This window comes from Hemiscyllium ocellatum, chromosome 18, assembly GCF_020745735.1.
Source record: "Hemiscyllium ocellatum isolate sHemOce1 chromosome 18, sHemOce1.pat.X.cur, whole genome shotgun sequence".
NCBI classification, from domain to species: Eukaryota; Metazoa; Chordata; class Chondrichthyes; order Orectolobiformes; family Hemiscylliidae; genus Hemiscyllium; species Hemiscyllium ocellatum.
In genome coordinates this window covers 80,536,459-80,553,152 of record NC_083418.1, presented here as the reverse complement: position 1 = coordinate 80,553,152, position 16,694 = coordinate 80,536,459, and the positions used below count along the sequence as shown (strand labels likewise).

Below are 16,694 nucleotides of genomic sequence, written 5' to 3'. Positions count from 1 at the left end.
TCATTCAGCTATTTATTCATAAAACTGGATCGATATCGATATTATATATATATATGTATATATATATGTGCGTGTGTATATATATATATATATATATAAACGTGACGAGGAAAGCTGACAGTTGCACTGCGGTGTACATGATGGAGATATGTTGTGTGGATAGGAATGATCCGGCAGTATCTTTCTGTGTAGTTTGAAGTGACGCAAAGAATACTTTGATTTGAAACCACAGCGATCCTTCTGCAGCCAAACGCAGAGCAATGGGCGTGTGGTACAGAAGCTCAGTGAGACCAAATTGCTCGGGATATAATTGGAAGCGATACAGCTCCGGCTGCAAGTGACAACCTCTGGTTAGATTAAACATTCTCCGCCCCTCATGTTCGATGCGATTGTAACGGGATCCCGAATACATGGGGATAGATTTTGCCAAACCCCTTTGCTCGGTTGGATACACAGTGAAGACGCAATTGCCAAACCCCTCAGTCCCTAACTGCCTTGAGAAACCTCTGTGTTTTGGACTGAAGTGCTGTGTCTGGCCACGGGCTCTCCGTAAGTCCAGCAAAGGGGAGCAGAGAGACGAGGGGAAAAATCTCCACAAACGAAGTTGTTCCAGTATTGTTTCTGTAGGGCCACTAAAAGCACTTTCTGGGAGGTTAAGGGCTAATTAAAAATGCTTCCAGAAACAGACAGCAGACCACATCTAAAGTACCACCCTCAGTCAGAACCAGACCACATCAAAAGCGGGCTCTTTTTTTTAAAAAAAGAGAGAAATGGTCACCAGACAACTTATAATCTACGTCACCGAGCTTCCATTTGACTGTTGTCTGCCGGAAAGAACCACTTGATACTAAAAGTGTTCAAACAGAAGATTGTTTTATACAATCGCTTTAACTTTGTTGGGTGGTTTGTTGGGGGAGTGAGTTGTCCCGAATGGGAGATTGCTTGGGTCTAAATTGGCCGAGTGAAGGGCAGGGTTGGCAATCTCACGAGTGAGTTGAAATGACAGCCCAGCAACTAGCGAGAGCAGACAGAGACCGACAGGCAATGGGTAGCCATTATGAGAATGGTAACCACCATGTAGGCGGGATGCAGGCAATTTTGACAAAGGTCATTGCATGTTGCCATGATAGTCCAGTGATTAACATTCAACTTTTTTAAAAAGGGTTTGGTTTCAGCACATACATCTTCATTGCAACATTAAACAACGATTGGATTTTGTTGTGTGGTTTGATTGGAGGCATCGGATACTAGTGGAAACAAATTTTAGCTCGAATAGTTTGTAATTAACTCCATTCTGGCTCGGATTGTAACTGAAGGCAGCAGGTTCCCTCGCTTGTGTCCTTACCCGCCCCACACACCTCAATGATCAAATCGGTTTGTAAGCCGCATTTCGTTAAGGTACGCAACGGATTGTGCGTGAGACAATCAGGTTTCCATTAACAGAAGTTTCTGACCAGTAAAAACAGCTCACCCGGGATGGGTAAGGGAGATGGCCAGGTTCTGATGTTATTCCAGATCGCGGTGTAAATCGGATGTTACAGGAGCAAACGAATTTGGGATCCGCTCCGAATATATCTCGATATCTCTTAAGAATGGACGTTTCCAAGCGAGATTCCGATTAGTGCATCACTGTCTTTGAACATCCTTGATGGTAAACCCCGAAACCGGGATGGATTAGTGAAACAGAGACAGAGAATACTGGGAAAACTCGGCAGGTTTATCAGCATCTGAAACATTTCCAGCCTCTGAGGTGCCGGTTACAGCAAATAATCGCGCGGTACCTCAGCTGGGGAATACTCTGCAAGTGATTCTATCACACATCAGACAGATGTGGGCTCATTAATTCTCAGGGAAAATAAAAGTGTGGAAGGAATTGCCGGCGTAAGTGCTTGTTTTGGAAAGAAATTCTTTTTCCCTAAAAAGATGAACAGTTTTAATTAAGTAAAAAGACGGTGCGGATTTCTCTGGGCAAAGTCCGCGAACGGAGGTGCTACACATTCACAAAACTTTCTCCTGCACTTCATTCCTGCCACTGCATCGGGCGAAGGAATTATCTTAGGGTTGGGAGGGGGGGTTTGTGGGGGGAGACTGTGATAACCAGCCTGGGCTGGAGGTGTGCGCGAGTTTTGGGGTTGGGGGGGGGGGGGTGGTGTGGGGAGGCGGGGGCTGGGAGGTGATATTCGGTACATTCCCTGAACGCAACGTTAAAGTCCTGCACACGCCCGAAGCGACAGCAGCCTATCAGAAGACTATAAGAAGGTGTTAAATGGTCGTTTCACGTGGATGAGTGGGACTGGGCTGGACTGCAGCCCCGAGTGCCTTCTAGAACACAATTTGCAACGTTGGCGAATCCCTTTCGCATGTAGTTTCAGTGTTTCTTTTAAAAAACTGTGGGCTTTTTGTTTGTTTAGAAGAGACCGTCTTTTTCCTCTGCCTTTCGAAGTTGCTTCATTTTAGCATCAGTCACTCAGGATGTCACATATTGTTAGCTAGCATTGATAGGAACTGCAAGATCCCGCCTGCCCTGGGGAATAGTCTCTCTGTCCCTTCAGTGTGTATACTTTTTCATGTGTATAATTAGTCTTTTTTTTGGGGGGGGGGGTGCGGTGAGGCTGTTAAAAGGGGCCTCTGAAGAAAGTCTTCCATCAGATGCGCTGCTGGTGTCTTTGTGATGCGGTTTTCCGCATTGTGCCGATGTGTGTCATGTTGTAATCTTATCCGTGAGTTCACACACACACACACACACGGCTGATAGCTCCTTCCCTCTCCTTTGTATCAATTGGTTGGAGTTTCGGCTATTGTTCCCAGGAAAGTTCTTTCCTTTCCATGCGCGGTCGCTCGCCGGAGCTGCGCCGAAATCTCACGATAGTGTCTTAAATGAAAGTGTGCCTTTTTTTTTAGCTGCAGTCTCCCCTGCGGTATTTGGGAAGGAGGAGGATCTGCGGAACAGGCGCCAGTTGAAGGGGGATTATGAAGGGCCGGCCAAGTGAGGATTAATTCAGAAGGTCAAGTCAGATGAAGTGCCCGGAGTGTGAGCGAGTCCAGCGCCGCGTCCTGCAGTCCGCTCGCCCGCCGGGAGCGTTTCATTAATGGGAGTCCCTGAGCCGGCCACTCCGCCTCGGATTGTCCCCGCCTGGGTTTGGACCATGTCACGATGATTATAACTGTCTGCCTGTTGCTGAGTTCGCTGGAGTTGAGTGCACAGCAGTCACCGCTGGCCCGGGCGCCGGCTGCTGCTCCAAGGGAGCCGTGCGGCCCATCGCTGGCCTGCGAGCCCAGACTGCGGAGAGATGCCGGCGGCCGGGGGGGTGTCTATGAGCATCTCGGGGGTGCCCCGCGCAGGAGGAGGCTGTACTGCGCCACCAAGTACCATCTGCAGATCCACCTGAACGGGAAGATTGATGGCAGCTTGGAGAAAAACAGCATCTTCAGTGAGTACTCCCAGCTTCCCGTGTTCCGAAGGTGACAGCGAGGTGGCGGGGTGCGGGGGGAAGGGGTGTGGGGGTGGGGGGGGGGGGGGGAGTGGAGGTGGTGTGAGAGTGTGTTGGGGGGGAGTATGAGAATGTGTGTGGGGGGGCAGTGTGGGAGTATGTGTGTGTGAGGGGGGAGTGTGAGAGGGTGTGTGTGGGGGGAGGGCAGTGTGGGAGTATGTGTGAGTGTGTGGGGGAGTGTGAGAGGGTGTGTGTGTGAGGGGAAATGTGGGTGCGTGTGAAGGTCTGTATGTGTAAGGGTGTGTGTATGTCTGTGAGGTGGTGTATGTGTGACGGTGTGTGAGTGTGAGGGATGGTGAGTGTGTATGAGGTGGGCCGTGTGTGTGTATAGGGGTGAAATGTGTAATGTGTGTTTGTGTGAGGGCGTGGTGTGTGGATTGGGGGGTGATGTGTGTGAGAGGGGGTGAAGGTGGTGTAAGGAGGTGATGAGGAGATGGGGTGACGTGCGTGGGGGGGCGTGATGTGTAGCTGAGGGTAATGGGGTGAGGGGTGTATGTTAGTGGGGGATGATGTGTGTGAGGGAAGTTGATGTGTAGGTGGGAGTGATATGTGTGTGTCCGTGTGGGGGGGGGAGTGGGGGAGTTGTGTGTAAGTGGGGTGGGAGGTGTGTGTCATGGGGGTGATGTGTATGAAAGGGCTTGGGGGGGTGATGTGTGGGGTGGGTGTGGGGGGTATGTTTGAGGTGGGTGTGGGTGTGTGTGAGGTGGGGTTGGGTGGTGTGTTGGGGTGGGAGATGTGTGTGTGAGGGGGTTTGGCTGAGGGGGTGTGTGAGGTGGGTGTGTGTGGGGGTGTTGGGTGGGGCTGTGTGTGAGGTGTGTGTGTGGGGGGGTGTCGGGGGTGGGGTGTGTGAGGGGGTGTGGTGTGTGGGTGTGTGTGTGAGGTGAGTGTGGGGGGTGTCGGGGGGTGGATATGTGTGGGGGTGTGGGGTGTGTGGGTGTGTGTGTGAGGTGGGTGTGGGGGGGTGTCGGGGGGTAGAGTGTGTGGGTGTGTGTGTGAGGTGGGTGTGGGGGGGGGGGTAGGTTGGGGTGTGTGTCGGGTATGGGGGTGTGTGAGGGGGGGCGGGAGCACATTGGACCGTGCCGCTGGATGTCATTGCACTGAGCCGCAGGCTGTATCCCACTGCTTGACACCACATGTCTTTTTGGAAACTCGGAAAGCTCCTTGAACCGATTGTGTAGGATCTGAAACTCAAGCCAAGGGCTGCAGAAGGTCCGGACAGGGAACTGGTTGGTTTAGATTCTGCAACATCTGAATTCAAATTTCCCCTCCTCGTAATTCTACCCAAAGGTATCTTCTCACATTGGATGGAGATTTAGTTTAACAGTTGATACTGTATGATTATAATGTCTTTTCATTGTGCATTTTTTGGGAGGGGGATCAGTTTATTTTCGCGATATCAGTAGTTAGTCCAGCAGTGCCCCTCCCTAGGGCTTGTTAGGGACATATTAGTATCAGGCTCGCTACCTATTCACCAGGGTCCAGCAACGGCCGACTCCTCTGCTCAGCATCAGCGCAATGAGCTCTTATATTCAATCTCCAACTTTCTCATCCGGCCCCCAAGCATTTCAGAGCAGCTCCCACCCCCGACAATTCTGCAAACTTCAGTCGATCGCTGGATGTAAGTCCATCCCCTATTCATCTATAAAATCTCAGAGATCCGCCGCGTGCTTTGAACACGCTCTGTCCTCTCCCGGGATGTGATGAAGGATTTGAGGGTCTGTTTGAATGGAGCACAGTTGTTGGGTTCTGATACCTCGGAGTTCTCTGTCCGGCTGAGGCCAGTCCACGTGCTGTGGGCAGCAATATGCTCAGTTTCCGGGCTCTGTTTTCGGGATCAGTCCAGGAGTGACAGGAAGCTAGTTTATTCCCCTGAACAATGGCTAACTCCAGTGAGCTGTCACTTTGGTTAAACATTTCTGAAAAACATTTCTAAAGGAGCCGACCCATTCCAGGGATTTATCCCAACACGCGTCATTTCCCCTGAAGGGTCAGTGTCATTGCAATTCTAATGCGTTGCGCCATTCTAGAGACTAGACTCAGATTTGTTTTCTTAAGACCACAAAGCGGGTTAAATTGTTCCTCTTCTTCCACCCTTTTGTTTACGGTGCATCCGCGAAACCATTAACAATGAATTGCTGTAATAGCCTGAACAGGGATTAACTGAAATGACGCAGAGACAATATCTTAAGGTTAGACTTCCGAAATGTATGACACACAGCAGAGGAGGGCGGCGGGAGAGAACACAAGATAATGATTGCTTTCTGGATACAAAGCAGTTAACCACGTTCAGATTAAGCCGAAAGCGACTGATGTTCTACGAGATTGATATAAATATCTGAAAAGCACCTGTACTACCTGTGATAGGTGTAGTGGCTTTAATTATCCCACATTAAAGAGATAAGAAGGTTCATAGATGTGGAAACTCACGAAGCCCCATGACAGCTGTTAGAAATATTTTGATAAAGGAACTGAGTAAAATCGTAACATAAGATACTCAAATTTGGGTCAAAAGATGTAGGTGAGCCTGGCATTGGCTGGAACCATGTCATAATGGGAGACCAAATGACCGGTGGGAATCAACTTACCTCCACATTGTTGGAGCAAATCACTGTAGATGCGAGAATCTGAACAGAAAACAAAAAAAAAAGTGCTGAAATCACAGCGGGTCAGGCGGCTGGAGCTCTGATGAAGAGGCAACTCGACTCAAAACGTTAGCTTGCTCTCTCTCTCTCGCCATGGATGCAGTCTGACCTGCTGTGATCTCCAGCATTTGTTGTTTTCATTTTCCCCTACATTGTTTGTTTACTCCGAGTTTCGGCCTCTTTCAGCTGGATTTTTCTATTGTACCCATGGACGCAACATTCTTAGTTTGGCAGGAATATTGTCGGGGTTTTGTTGGAAGTTCACAGAGCGATTATAGGTATTTTTTTATCAGCATGTTCAGACCTGCTATGTCACAATCTCTGGAACAGTTCAACTCGGTTTATTTTGGTCCCTAACTCTTCTTGTGTTGAGGTTGCCATGATCTGTGAACCACAGCATATGTGACATCCCCCTCCATGCCTTGCTGTTTCTCTTTTTTTCAGGTATTTTGGAAATAACTGCTGTTGATGTGGGAGTTGTGGCGATTAAAGGTCTGTTCTCTGGTAAATACCTAGCTATGAATAAAAGAGGACGCCTATATGCATCGGTGAGTTAACGTTATGATAAAAATATTAAAATCACGACACATTTTAATGATGTGATTGTTGGTGAGATGCCCATTTCTGATACTAAGATGAAGCAGTTAAAAAGCGTTCCTCACATCGTCAGGATGGGGTAAGATAATAAGCTTCATTAGTATTAGACACTACAATAAGAATATAGCCAAGTGCACCCGTTAGCTTTGTTGAGTTAAACGTTTGTATTCAGAGATAAATAGCTGGCACCATTTAAACTCCGAAAAATGGAGCTGGACTAGACAATCTGGTCTTTCAGTTACTTTCCTCCCTTCAGCGTGATGGTCACTGATCCTCTATATTCCCACAATGCCTGACACCTTTAACATGGAGAGAGCCAGATATTTGTTTATTAAATACATTCAGCCAGTGAGAGAAGTTGTGTACTGACTCAGGAACAGCAGCCAGCGACAATGGCTGACAGTGAAGTGAGTTTGCTCCGGTTAGGGTCATTGAGCTGGACAGCACCTTCGGTTCAACTCGTCCATGCCGCTCAGATAACCGATTTAATCTGATCCTATATGCCCATATCCCTGTCATCCCTCCCATTGGTATTCCCATCCCAGCCACTTGTCAATCTGCTAGGTTTTCCGACTGGCCTTCTGAACGTCAGGTTTCAGTTCCCTGTTGAAATCTGGAGAGACCGGACAATAATTGCTATCCTCATTTCTGATGAAGGGTTCCTGCCCGAAACATCGATCTTCCTGCTCCTCGGATGCTGCCTGACCTGCCGTGCTTTTCCAGCGTCACACACCCGATTCTGATCTCCAGCATCTGCAGTCTTCCCTTTCTCCAATAACTGTTAATCTGTTTTATGAACAATCCTGTGGTCTCTGGATGTTAACTGATAGCATTAAGAAGTGGCTTGCTCGGGTGGTATCCCCCAGCTTAAAGTGAACATTGAGAAGATGGGAGTGATGTGGATCATTTTGATGGTTTCTGGGATGTTAAGTAACGCTGCAAGATTGAGGAAGGTCTTGACCACATCCCTGGGAATGGGGCCCACTTTCTAATTGGTCCCTGAGGCGTTTGGTTTTTGGAACACTTTCTAACCTTTATCAAAAAAAGGAGAGGGGGGAGGGGGGCAAATGACTCCTCACTGAACCAGACACAGCTGTGAGCTCACTGTGATGTAAATGCCAAATCTAAAAGTTCCCAATAACTTCTCGAACACAGAACAAACTTCCAAATATTCCGTCTTCATCTCAAGCCCAAAATAAGTTTCCAGAAACTGCGCGCTGACCAATCAATGGTTATGTTGGTGTGTGAATGTGAAAGTAATTGACACCAAGCGCCGTCACCACCAGAACTCTAACTGCCACCCCCACCCCTGCTCCACCACCCGTCAACCCCCTGCACCAGCACCACCCCCAGCTCCAGGAGAGGGAGATAACGGTGAGATTCATGTGGCAACACACAAACCGGAGACCGCACGAGCGACCAGCCCGGCTTCCAGCCAGTGGGGAAGCTCCACATTGAACCCCCCCTCGCCGGAAGTTTCAGATTAACTACCTCACCATCAGCTGTTTATGTACAATTTCCAAATCTTGGCTACCACCCTCCCTCCCCCTCCGGCCGCCCCCCGGCTTGATTCAAATCCAGTTTGACGAACACAATGCAGTTTGGCTGAATTGCAATACCTCTCAGAGTAGCTTTTGTGACAAGTGATGGTACAGTAGCAGAGACCTTGTGAGAAATAAATTGTGTTCATTCTTTTCAGATCGTTAATTTAAATGCCGTCTTTTGGTTGGACTAGGTTAATGTTCACATGGAAGAATAGTTTTAAGACTGATACCTGGCTGATGTTGCATGTCATAAGTGTATACTGTTTTCTCCCAGTTCCAAATCTGCAAACTGTACAAATATTCAATAATGCTTCTCCAAAAAGGGTGGGCTCTCTTAATTTCTGTTTGATCCTTTATTCTGCTGTAAATGCTATTCAGATAGAACATCGTTTGATATCACGGGCTTCAAATCTCTTTATCTATTCAAAGTGGAGCTGTGAGAACAGACAGAGCCTTCTGTCACGGCCAGTCTTATCTCCCATCAGAGTGCTACCGTCTCAGTAGCAGCTTTTTCAATACGTCCCTGTTTGTTTCAATGCAGTTATATGCACGATTGACTGATACCTCTCACAGACATATAACCGAGCAACTTCCGATAGCTGAGATTATCTAACAAAAAGCTTATGATGTGTTTCAAATTTTACTTTAAAAAGGAAAGCGATTATTAAAACATTACTTCCGACTAATTTTGGACGTTTGACCTGATAAGGCCTTTAGAAAAAATGAACTTTTATTCAATGCGTAATTATCGCAACCAAAAGGGATAGTTGTTAAAATGGAAGTTCTTAACTTTGATATAACAAAGAAGCAGCGCCCATTATACCTACACCACAGGTTCTAACCGCTTTCCCATCGGGGGTGGGGGACTGACTAACTGACGAAATTGTCCAGCACTTCTATTTCATTGGTCTGTTCAGGGTATTGGAGCTAATTTTGTTACAAGAAAATAAAAATAACCTTTTTTAAAAAAAATGAAAACATCCCGTTTGATTCGGGGAAACTTGATTTATGCGACAAATGAATATAACGGGATAACACCCTTAAAATGTTGAACTCACTTACCTGAACAGGATTTGATTTAAATTGAGGTGATGCAGGATTAGAGCACTCCCCGCTGACTTAGGGATGAGCCAATTATTCAAACAAGCGTTGGGTCGTTTCCTTGAGCAGACTGTTAGAGGAATATAGGAACAGGGGTAGGCCATTCAGCCTCTCGAATCTGTTCCGCCATTTAATGACAGCGTTGCTGATCTGTGATTTAAATCCATGTACCTGCCTTTGGCGCACATCACTTAATATCATTGCTGAACAAAAAATAAGTCTTATCATAGATTAAATACTGACAACTAGTCCAGCATTGACTGCCGTTTTTGGAACGACATTTACCACCTTTCATATGTAGAAGTGTTTCTTAACATTTCTCCAGAATGGTCTGCCCAAATTCTCCGAATAATCCCCTAGAGCTAGAATCCCCATCCAGTGGAAATAGTTTATCTTTGTCGACCCTGTCTTTTCCTATTCGATCGGATCACTTCCTTAATATTCGAAATGCTAAAGAGAAAAGGCTAAAATGTATAATCTCTTCTCATAACCCCTAAAATTTAACTATCCAGTTCTCAAAGTCTTTTGGCAGGATGATTTATCACCAAAACTTCCAACAAGCATTAAAAGGTTCTGAAAACAAAACGATAAAAAATATGCTGGAAATTACAGCGGATCAGGCATTTGTTGTTCTCAGTACCGATTCCAGCATCTGCGCTAACTTGCTCCAAGCACTAACTTGAATAGAGGCCCGAAACACACACACAGACACACACACACACACACACACATACACACACTCCCTCTCACCAGGGCAGCAACAGTGAGGAAGAGGGAATTCCCACTTACTCATGGAATATGCCTTTCTATTGGAAGATCTGGGAAGAGGTGCATTGTCTCCTTTTGTACATGTAGAGCAGTTCTGTGACACAGGACACTGCTCTGCCCATTGTTCCCAGGGACACAGACTGGGCGGTTGGAGGTGCATTAGCTCCCTGTAATAGACGTTCTTTAGTTTGCGGGAAACGTGTTGACCTTACAGGCTGGAGTGTTTGCAGACTCGTATGTTCCAAAGTTCAGGTTCTGGGTGGGGGAATGTGATGAAGGATGGGGCAGCTACTACAGACGTTCAGCGTGAACGATCACAGTTTACCACTAATCTGCCACAGTAAACTGACCTAGAGACCAAAACAAAACTGCAGATGCTAGAATTGAAAGTAGACAAACAGGAGGCTGGAATAACACAGCAAGCCAGGCAGCGACAGGAGGTGGAGAGGGGGTCCTGAAGAAGGGTTGCCCCGGAAACATTGACTTCTCCACCACCTGATGCTGCCTGGCTTGATGTATTCTCCCAGCCTCCTGCTTGTCTACATAGTATACTGACGGACAGCAAGTTGTAGAACTCTTAGAGCCACACCCTTGATATGGAATGTACATTGGAAGTCTCATGTGTATTGCAAATTACAGTGCAGTACCTCAGAATGCAACGTGCTCTCTGGAGCAAAGTTTAATTTCATTGCACTTTCTACAAGGTTCAACTTGAAACATCTTGGAATGTGCTTTTGCACATTTTATTAATAAAGTGCGTGTGCTTTTTAAAACAGAAGAATAATTAAATAACAGCTGCACTTTTCACGTTTTCTTCTTTGTACCTGGATGTGGGCGTCACTATCTGCGCCAGTATTTATTACCCATTCCTAAGTGTCCCTTGAATCAATGACTTGCAGGGCCATTTCAGATGGCAGCTTGTGGGTGGCACAGTGGTTAGCACTGCTGCCTCACAGCACCAGAGACCCAGGTTCCATTCCCGCCTCAGGTGACTGTGTGGAGTTTGCACATTCTCCCCATGTCTGTGTGGGTTCCCGCTGGGTGCTCCGTTTCCTTCCACAATCACAAAGATGTGCAGGTTAGATGAATTGGCCATGCTAAATTGCCCGTAGTGTCAGGTGAAGGGGTAAATGTAGGGGAATGGCTCTGGGTGGGTTGCTTGTCGGTGTTGACTTGTTGGGCCGAAGGGCCTGTTTCCACACTGTAAGTAATCTAGACTTAAGAGTCAACCACATTGCTACCCGTAGGGAGTCACATGTAGGACCGAACTGGCAAGGATGACAGATTTTCTTTCCTAAAGGGCCCACGTGGGTTTTTACATTCTCTCTCCACTAATCCAAAACAATGGTGAAGAATATACCATTGGGGAAACAGAAAATGCTGGAAGTACTCTGCAGATCAGGCAGCATTTGTGCAATTGACAATCTTCGAGTTTTTTTGGTTTCGGTATCAGATCATCGTTCCTTGGTTTTGTGACATTCGCTCTAAGAATAACCTGTTCTTCGCTAATGTGTACACAACATACAAATCACAGAGAAAATGTGGCATGTCTAGTGATTTTTAAGTTTCATGTCGATGACCTTTGACCAGGATAGTCTGTTTGCTGTAGCCCCCATCCCTGGGCTTCCAACATTCACAGGATTCTGTTTGCGATTCAATCTGAAGTTACTTCAAGTTTCACCCGGTTGAGTAAGGCACAATAAAGAGCTGAAAATGTGTTGCTGGAAAAGCGCAGCAGGTCAGGCAGCATCCAAGGAACAGGAAAATCGACGTTTCGGACATGAGCCCTTCTTCAGCTCTGATCTCTAGCATCTGCAGTTCTCACTTTCTCCAAGGTACAATGAATACAATCAGGAATTTCCAAAGTCGCGGTTGCAAGGATGTTGGAATTTGAACGACCACAGTTGGTCACTTTGCAACAGCTACAATCTGCTGTGTTTTGATTGCCACACTGGACATGTCACATTCTCTCTCTGTCTGGTGTGTGTTCTGTACACATTAGCGAAGAACGGGCTGGTCTTACAGGAATATCACAAAACGAAGGAACGATGATCTGACACAGAAACCAAAAACTCGAAGTTTGCTTATGTCAGGGAGGGTGACGAGCAGAGCAGGATTAGCTTTATTCATTTATTCCTGCTGCCATAAAAATAAAGCTAATATAATAAATACTGGCCCACATAGTAGCACCTTTATTTGCACCAGCAACAATCTGTCGAACCTTCCGGGACTCAGTGGAGGGAAATGATCCCAAATTATTGGGACCTAGTTTGATGCTGACTGGTATAATTTAGAGCACCATCGCCTCAAGATATGAATCTCATAAACTTCTCTCCCCATTTGCAGGAAGTCTATAATCCGGAGTGTGAGTTTGTCGAACGGATTCATGAACTGGGCTATAACACTTACGCTTCTAGAGCCTACCGGACCGTTCCGAACGCAGGCGGCGCAAGGCGCAGGAACAGCGCCGAGAGACTCTGGTACGTCTCCATCAACGGCAAAGGCCGACCGCGCAGAGGGTTCAAAACCCGCCGGACTCAAAAGTCCTCCCTCTTCTTGCCGAGGGTGTTGGACGGCAAAGACCACGAAATGGTCCAATTATTCCACACCAGCTCGAAATTCCGAGAGGGCCTCCGGAAAAGCTCGAGTAAAGCCGAGAGGACAAGAACCGGCCACTAGTCAGGATTGCTGCTGCCGTAACTTAAAAGTTTATCATTGTTGGGACTCGCTTTTGAAATAGAACAAAATTTATTTGTAGAATGATATACTTAGCATTGCAGATGGAGACTATCTGTGATATATTAATTAATGTAAATATGTAAATTAGTTTTTATTTGGTCGTTGTTTTCGTGTTGATCATTTCCAATGTCTGATTGGAACACTGTAGGGACTTCCTGTAGTCAGTGATATTTGAAACATGTTCTATTTTTGTATGTCTTTTTTTCCATCAGAAGAAAATACAACAGATTAGTGGAGTAGCACTCTAATTATTTTCCCTCGTTGTGGAGAGAACGCGGGGTTCCACTTTAGTAGACCTCATGTGGGATCGTAACATATTCAAACAGAACAGGTCACAGAATTTAGGGGAGTGGGTTTCCCCCAGTGAGTGTGTCGGGATGGGGAGTGGGCGAGAAGAATTCAGATATTTACAGCCTGAAAGGGTGACGTATGCAAATTTGAATAAATTTTCAAAAGGGACTTGGATGAATATTTGAAGAGGAAACAGTTACCAAGCCATGGGGAAAAGATTAATTAACTGTTCGTTCAAAGGGTCACCTGAAAACAGCCGGAACTCTCCTTGTCCGTACAATACAATTCTCTCAGTCTAAACTAAAGAAACTGCAATGGAATTCAGAAGCCTGGCTGGACAATGTACATAAAGGCTTATCCTTATGTGCTTAGTTTGTTTAAATATCATGTGCACTTGCAAAGTTTGATGTACAGAATGGTCCTCGGTTTAGTTCACTTCGGCATATAGGAACATTGGATTTAGGAGCAGGCTTGGGTCAGTCGGACCCTCCAACCATCTAGCATTCAATAAGATGATGGTTGATCTGGTTGTGGTCTCAACCCCATTTGCCTGTCTGACCCCAATACCCTTGACCACATTATCTATCCAAAATCTGTGTAATTCAGGCTCGAATAAATTGAATAACACAGCCGCTCCATCAATAGCACAAGGGCAGAACAGTCACTTCTAATCTCCAGCATTGAAAGCTACAGAGCTGAAAATGTGTTGCTGGAAAAGCGCAGCAGGTCAGGCAGCATCCAAGGAGCAGGAGAATCGACGTGTCGGGCCAGAGCCCTTCATCAGCCCTAAGGACTTATGCCTGAGCGTCGATTCTCCTGCTCCTTGGATGCTGCCTGACCTGCTGCGCTTTTCCAGCAACACATTTTCAGCTCTGATCTCCAGCATCTGCAGTCCTCACTTTTTCCATTGAATGCTACAGCCTGCATTTATAACTTGAATAGATCAGAATTATCATCTTAACAAAACAAAGGGTGGTATTCCTTCTGGTGGCACAGTGGGCAGCACTGCTGCCTCACAGCGTCAGAGACCTGGGTTCAATTCCCGCCTCAGGCAGCTGACTGTGTGGAGTTTGCACATTCTCCCCGTGTCTGTGTGGGTTTCCTCCGGGCGCTCCGGTTTCCTCCCACAGTCCAAAGATGTGCAGGTTAGGTGAACTGGCCATGCTAAATTGCCCGTAGTGTTAGGTGAAGGGGTAAATGTAGGGGAATGGGTCTGGGTGGGTTGCTCTTCGGAGGATCGGTGTGGACTTGTTGGGCCGAAGGGCCTATTTCCACACTGTAAGTAATCTAATCCAAGTTAAAAATCATACAACACCAGAAGATGCTGGGGTGTATAAAGTTAAAAAAAAATCACACAACACCAGGTTATAGTCCGACAGGTTTAATGAGAAGCACTAGCTTTCGGAGCGCTGCTGTTTCATCACCTGATGATCCACCTAATGAAGGAGCAGCGCTCCAAAAGCTAGTGCTTCTAATTAAACCTGTTGGACTATAACCCGGTGTTGTGTGATTTTTTTACAACTTTGTCCACCCCAGTCCAACACCGGCCTCTCCAAATCATTCTGGTGATCAAAAAGGGACGGTGAATACGAACATTACAGACCTATTCTTATTAGTACAGAGATCTGGGAATTAGGGGAACACTGAGCTAATTTACAATTCTCTTCTATTGAGTGTAAATACATATTCCCACACCGTCCAATGATCCTTATTAATCGCTATCACATAGAGCTTCTACATAGTATTGATAGTCCCCAGAATTTATTGTCTAAATCTAATTGCCTAGAGGGCAGCTAAGAGTCAACCACATCGCTGTGGGTCTGGAGTCACATGTAGGCCTGACCACGTAAGGATGACAGATTTCCTTCCCTAAAAGACTTTTAGAGAGCCAGATGGATGTTCACAACAATCAACAATGGTTATAAGGTGAGCATTGAACTAGCTTTTTATTCACGATTATGATTGATTTCAAATTTAATCGTTTTTCAGGAAGGGATCTAAACACTAACCGGAAATAGTCTGAAATACTAATCCAGTGACATTGGCAGAATGTCACTCTGTCCCTCATAGTGACTTGCGTTGACAACTCCTTCTTTAATCTCATGATAGTCTTGAGAAAGCCACCCGTTAATGTTCCAGCACTGTTGCGAGCCAGGTTAGTAATCTGCATAAAATTGATCAGAGGAACGAAATGGGTTTTCTTTTGAAACTGATCAGAATCTGACGGGCGCAGTGGATGGAGAAACTGCTTTAACTTTTAATGCTGGGCAGATTGAGACATACCCCGCCTGTTCAGGGACCCACCGTTATTTTAATCAACAACTAACAAAAGCACACACACGCAATCAAAACCCCGTTTGGAACTGGTACACCTCTGGTATTGTGCAAGGTTTTACATGAACGAGGGCAGTACCTTGAACAAGACAAACCTTGGTAGAAAATTCAATGTGAAGTTCCCTGTGTTATTTGACGGTAAGATTGTATCTGATGACTTGAGGCTGATTCCGGTTGTTCCACTTTCCTCGTCAGTTTGATGGAATGTGAACCAACTTCAGAGTTTTCTTCATCGCTGACTCTTCAGCTTCGAAACAGTTTCTTTTCTCCCCAAAACAATACCTCTCTCTGAGCTATATGCCCGCAATTATCGCATGACATGTTTCACATTACATTTAGAACTTGAACACGACCGTTCATGTCCTTTACCCATTCCAGGTCCTGTCACACATTCTCACCTCCTCAAGGTCCCCACTATCAGCTGCCCTCCTTCCTTGTTTTCTATCCTTTGTCTGCCTAACTCTCTCTCTCTCTCTCTCTGGGCTCTGTCTCCATCTATTCACCTTCCCCATTTCCCGCCCTCAGCATAAATCTCGCCTTTTCCTGGCTCCGGTCAATCCTGACGAAGGGTCACAAGATTCGAAACATTTCTGTTTCTTTCTTCACAAACGCCGAGTTTCTGCTTTTGTTTCAAATTATTATTGGTCTTTCGATTTGTCAAAATAACTTGTTCATCGAGCCGGCCGCCTGCACGGCGCCTTTAACAGACACCGTTTTGGAGGTTTTTTCCAGAGAAATCGTAAAAATCTTGGAGGGATTTGATAGTCGACCCTGGAATGAGTGATGGTGCTAGAATGTGCTGTGGTAAAATATTCAGCCCAAATTGACCATTATTATTGTTTAAGACAACATATGATGAAGGCAGGTACAAGTACAGCATTTAAAAGGCATCTGGATGGGTATATGAATAGGAAGGGCTTAGAGGGATATGTGCCAAATGGGACTAGATTAATTTAGGATATCTGGTCGGCGTGGACAAGCTGGACTGAACGGCCTGTTGTGCTGTACATGTCTATGACTCTAAGTAAGGATTCAGCCAATGACGAGAGGCCAGGAGTTCCGGAATTCCCCATGGGTTCTGACACCTTTTCTCAGGGTTTCTCTGACCACGTGGTCTTAATGAAACCGAAGGGCCATTTATTCTGACTTTGTTTTTATAAAGTGGTGGTTTCATGTCAAGCTGCATT

At 46.1% G+C, this 16,694-nt stretch overlaps 1 protein-coding gene across 1 annotated transcript; it reads left to right on the top strand.

Moving 5' to 3' along the window:
• Positions 1-2,919: 2,919 nt before the first annotated feature.
• On the top strand, positions 2,920-13,003 carry fgf3 (fibroblast growth factor 3). Its single transcript, XM_060838627.1, has 3 exons — positions 2,920-3,431; positions 6,578-6,681; positions 12,490-13,003. Exons 1-3 carry the CDS (start codon positions 3,155-3,157, stop codon positions 12,820-12,822), a joined length of 714 nt encoding a protein of 237 aa, XP_060694610.1. The 5' UTR covers positions 2,920-3,154; the 3' UTR covers positions 12,823-13,003.
• Positions 13,004-16,694: the final 3,691 nt, after the last annotated feature.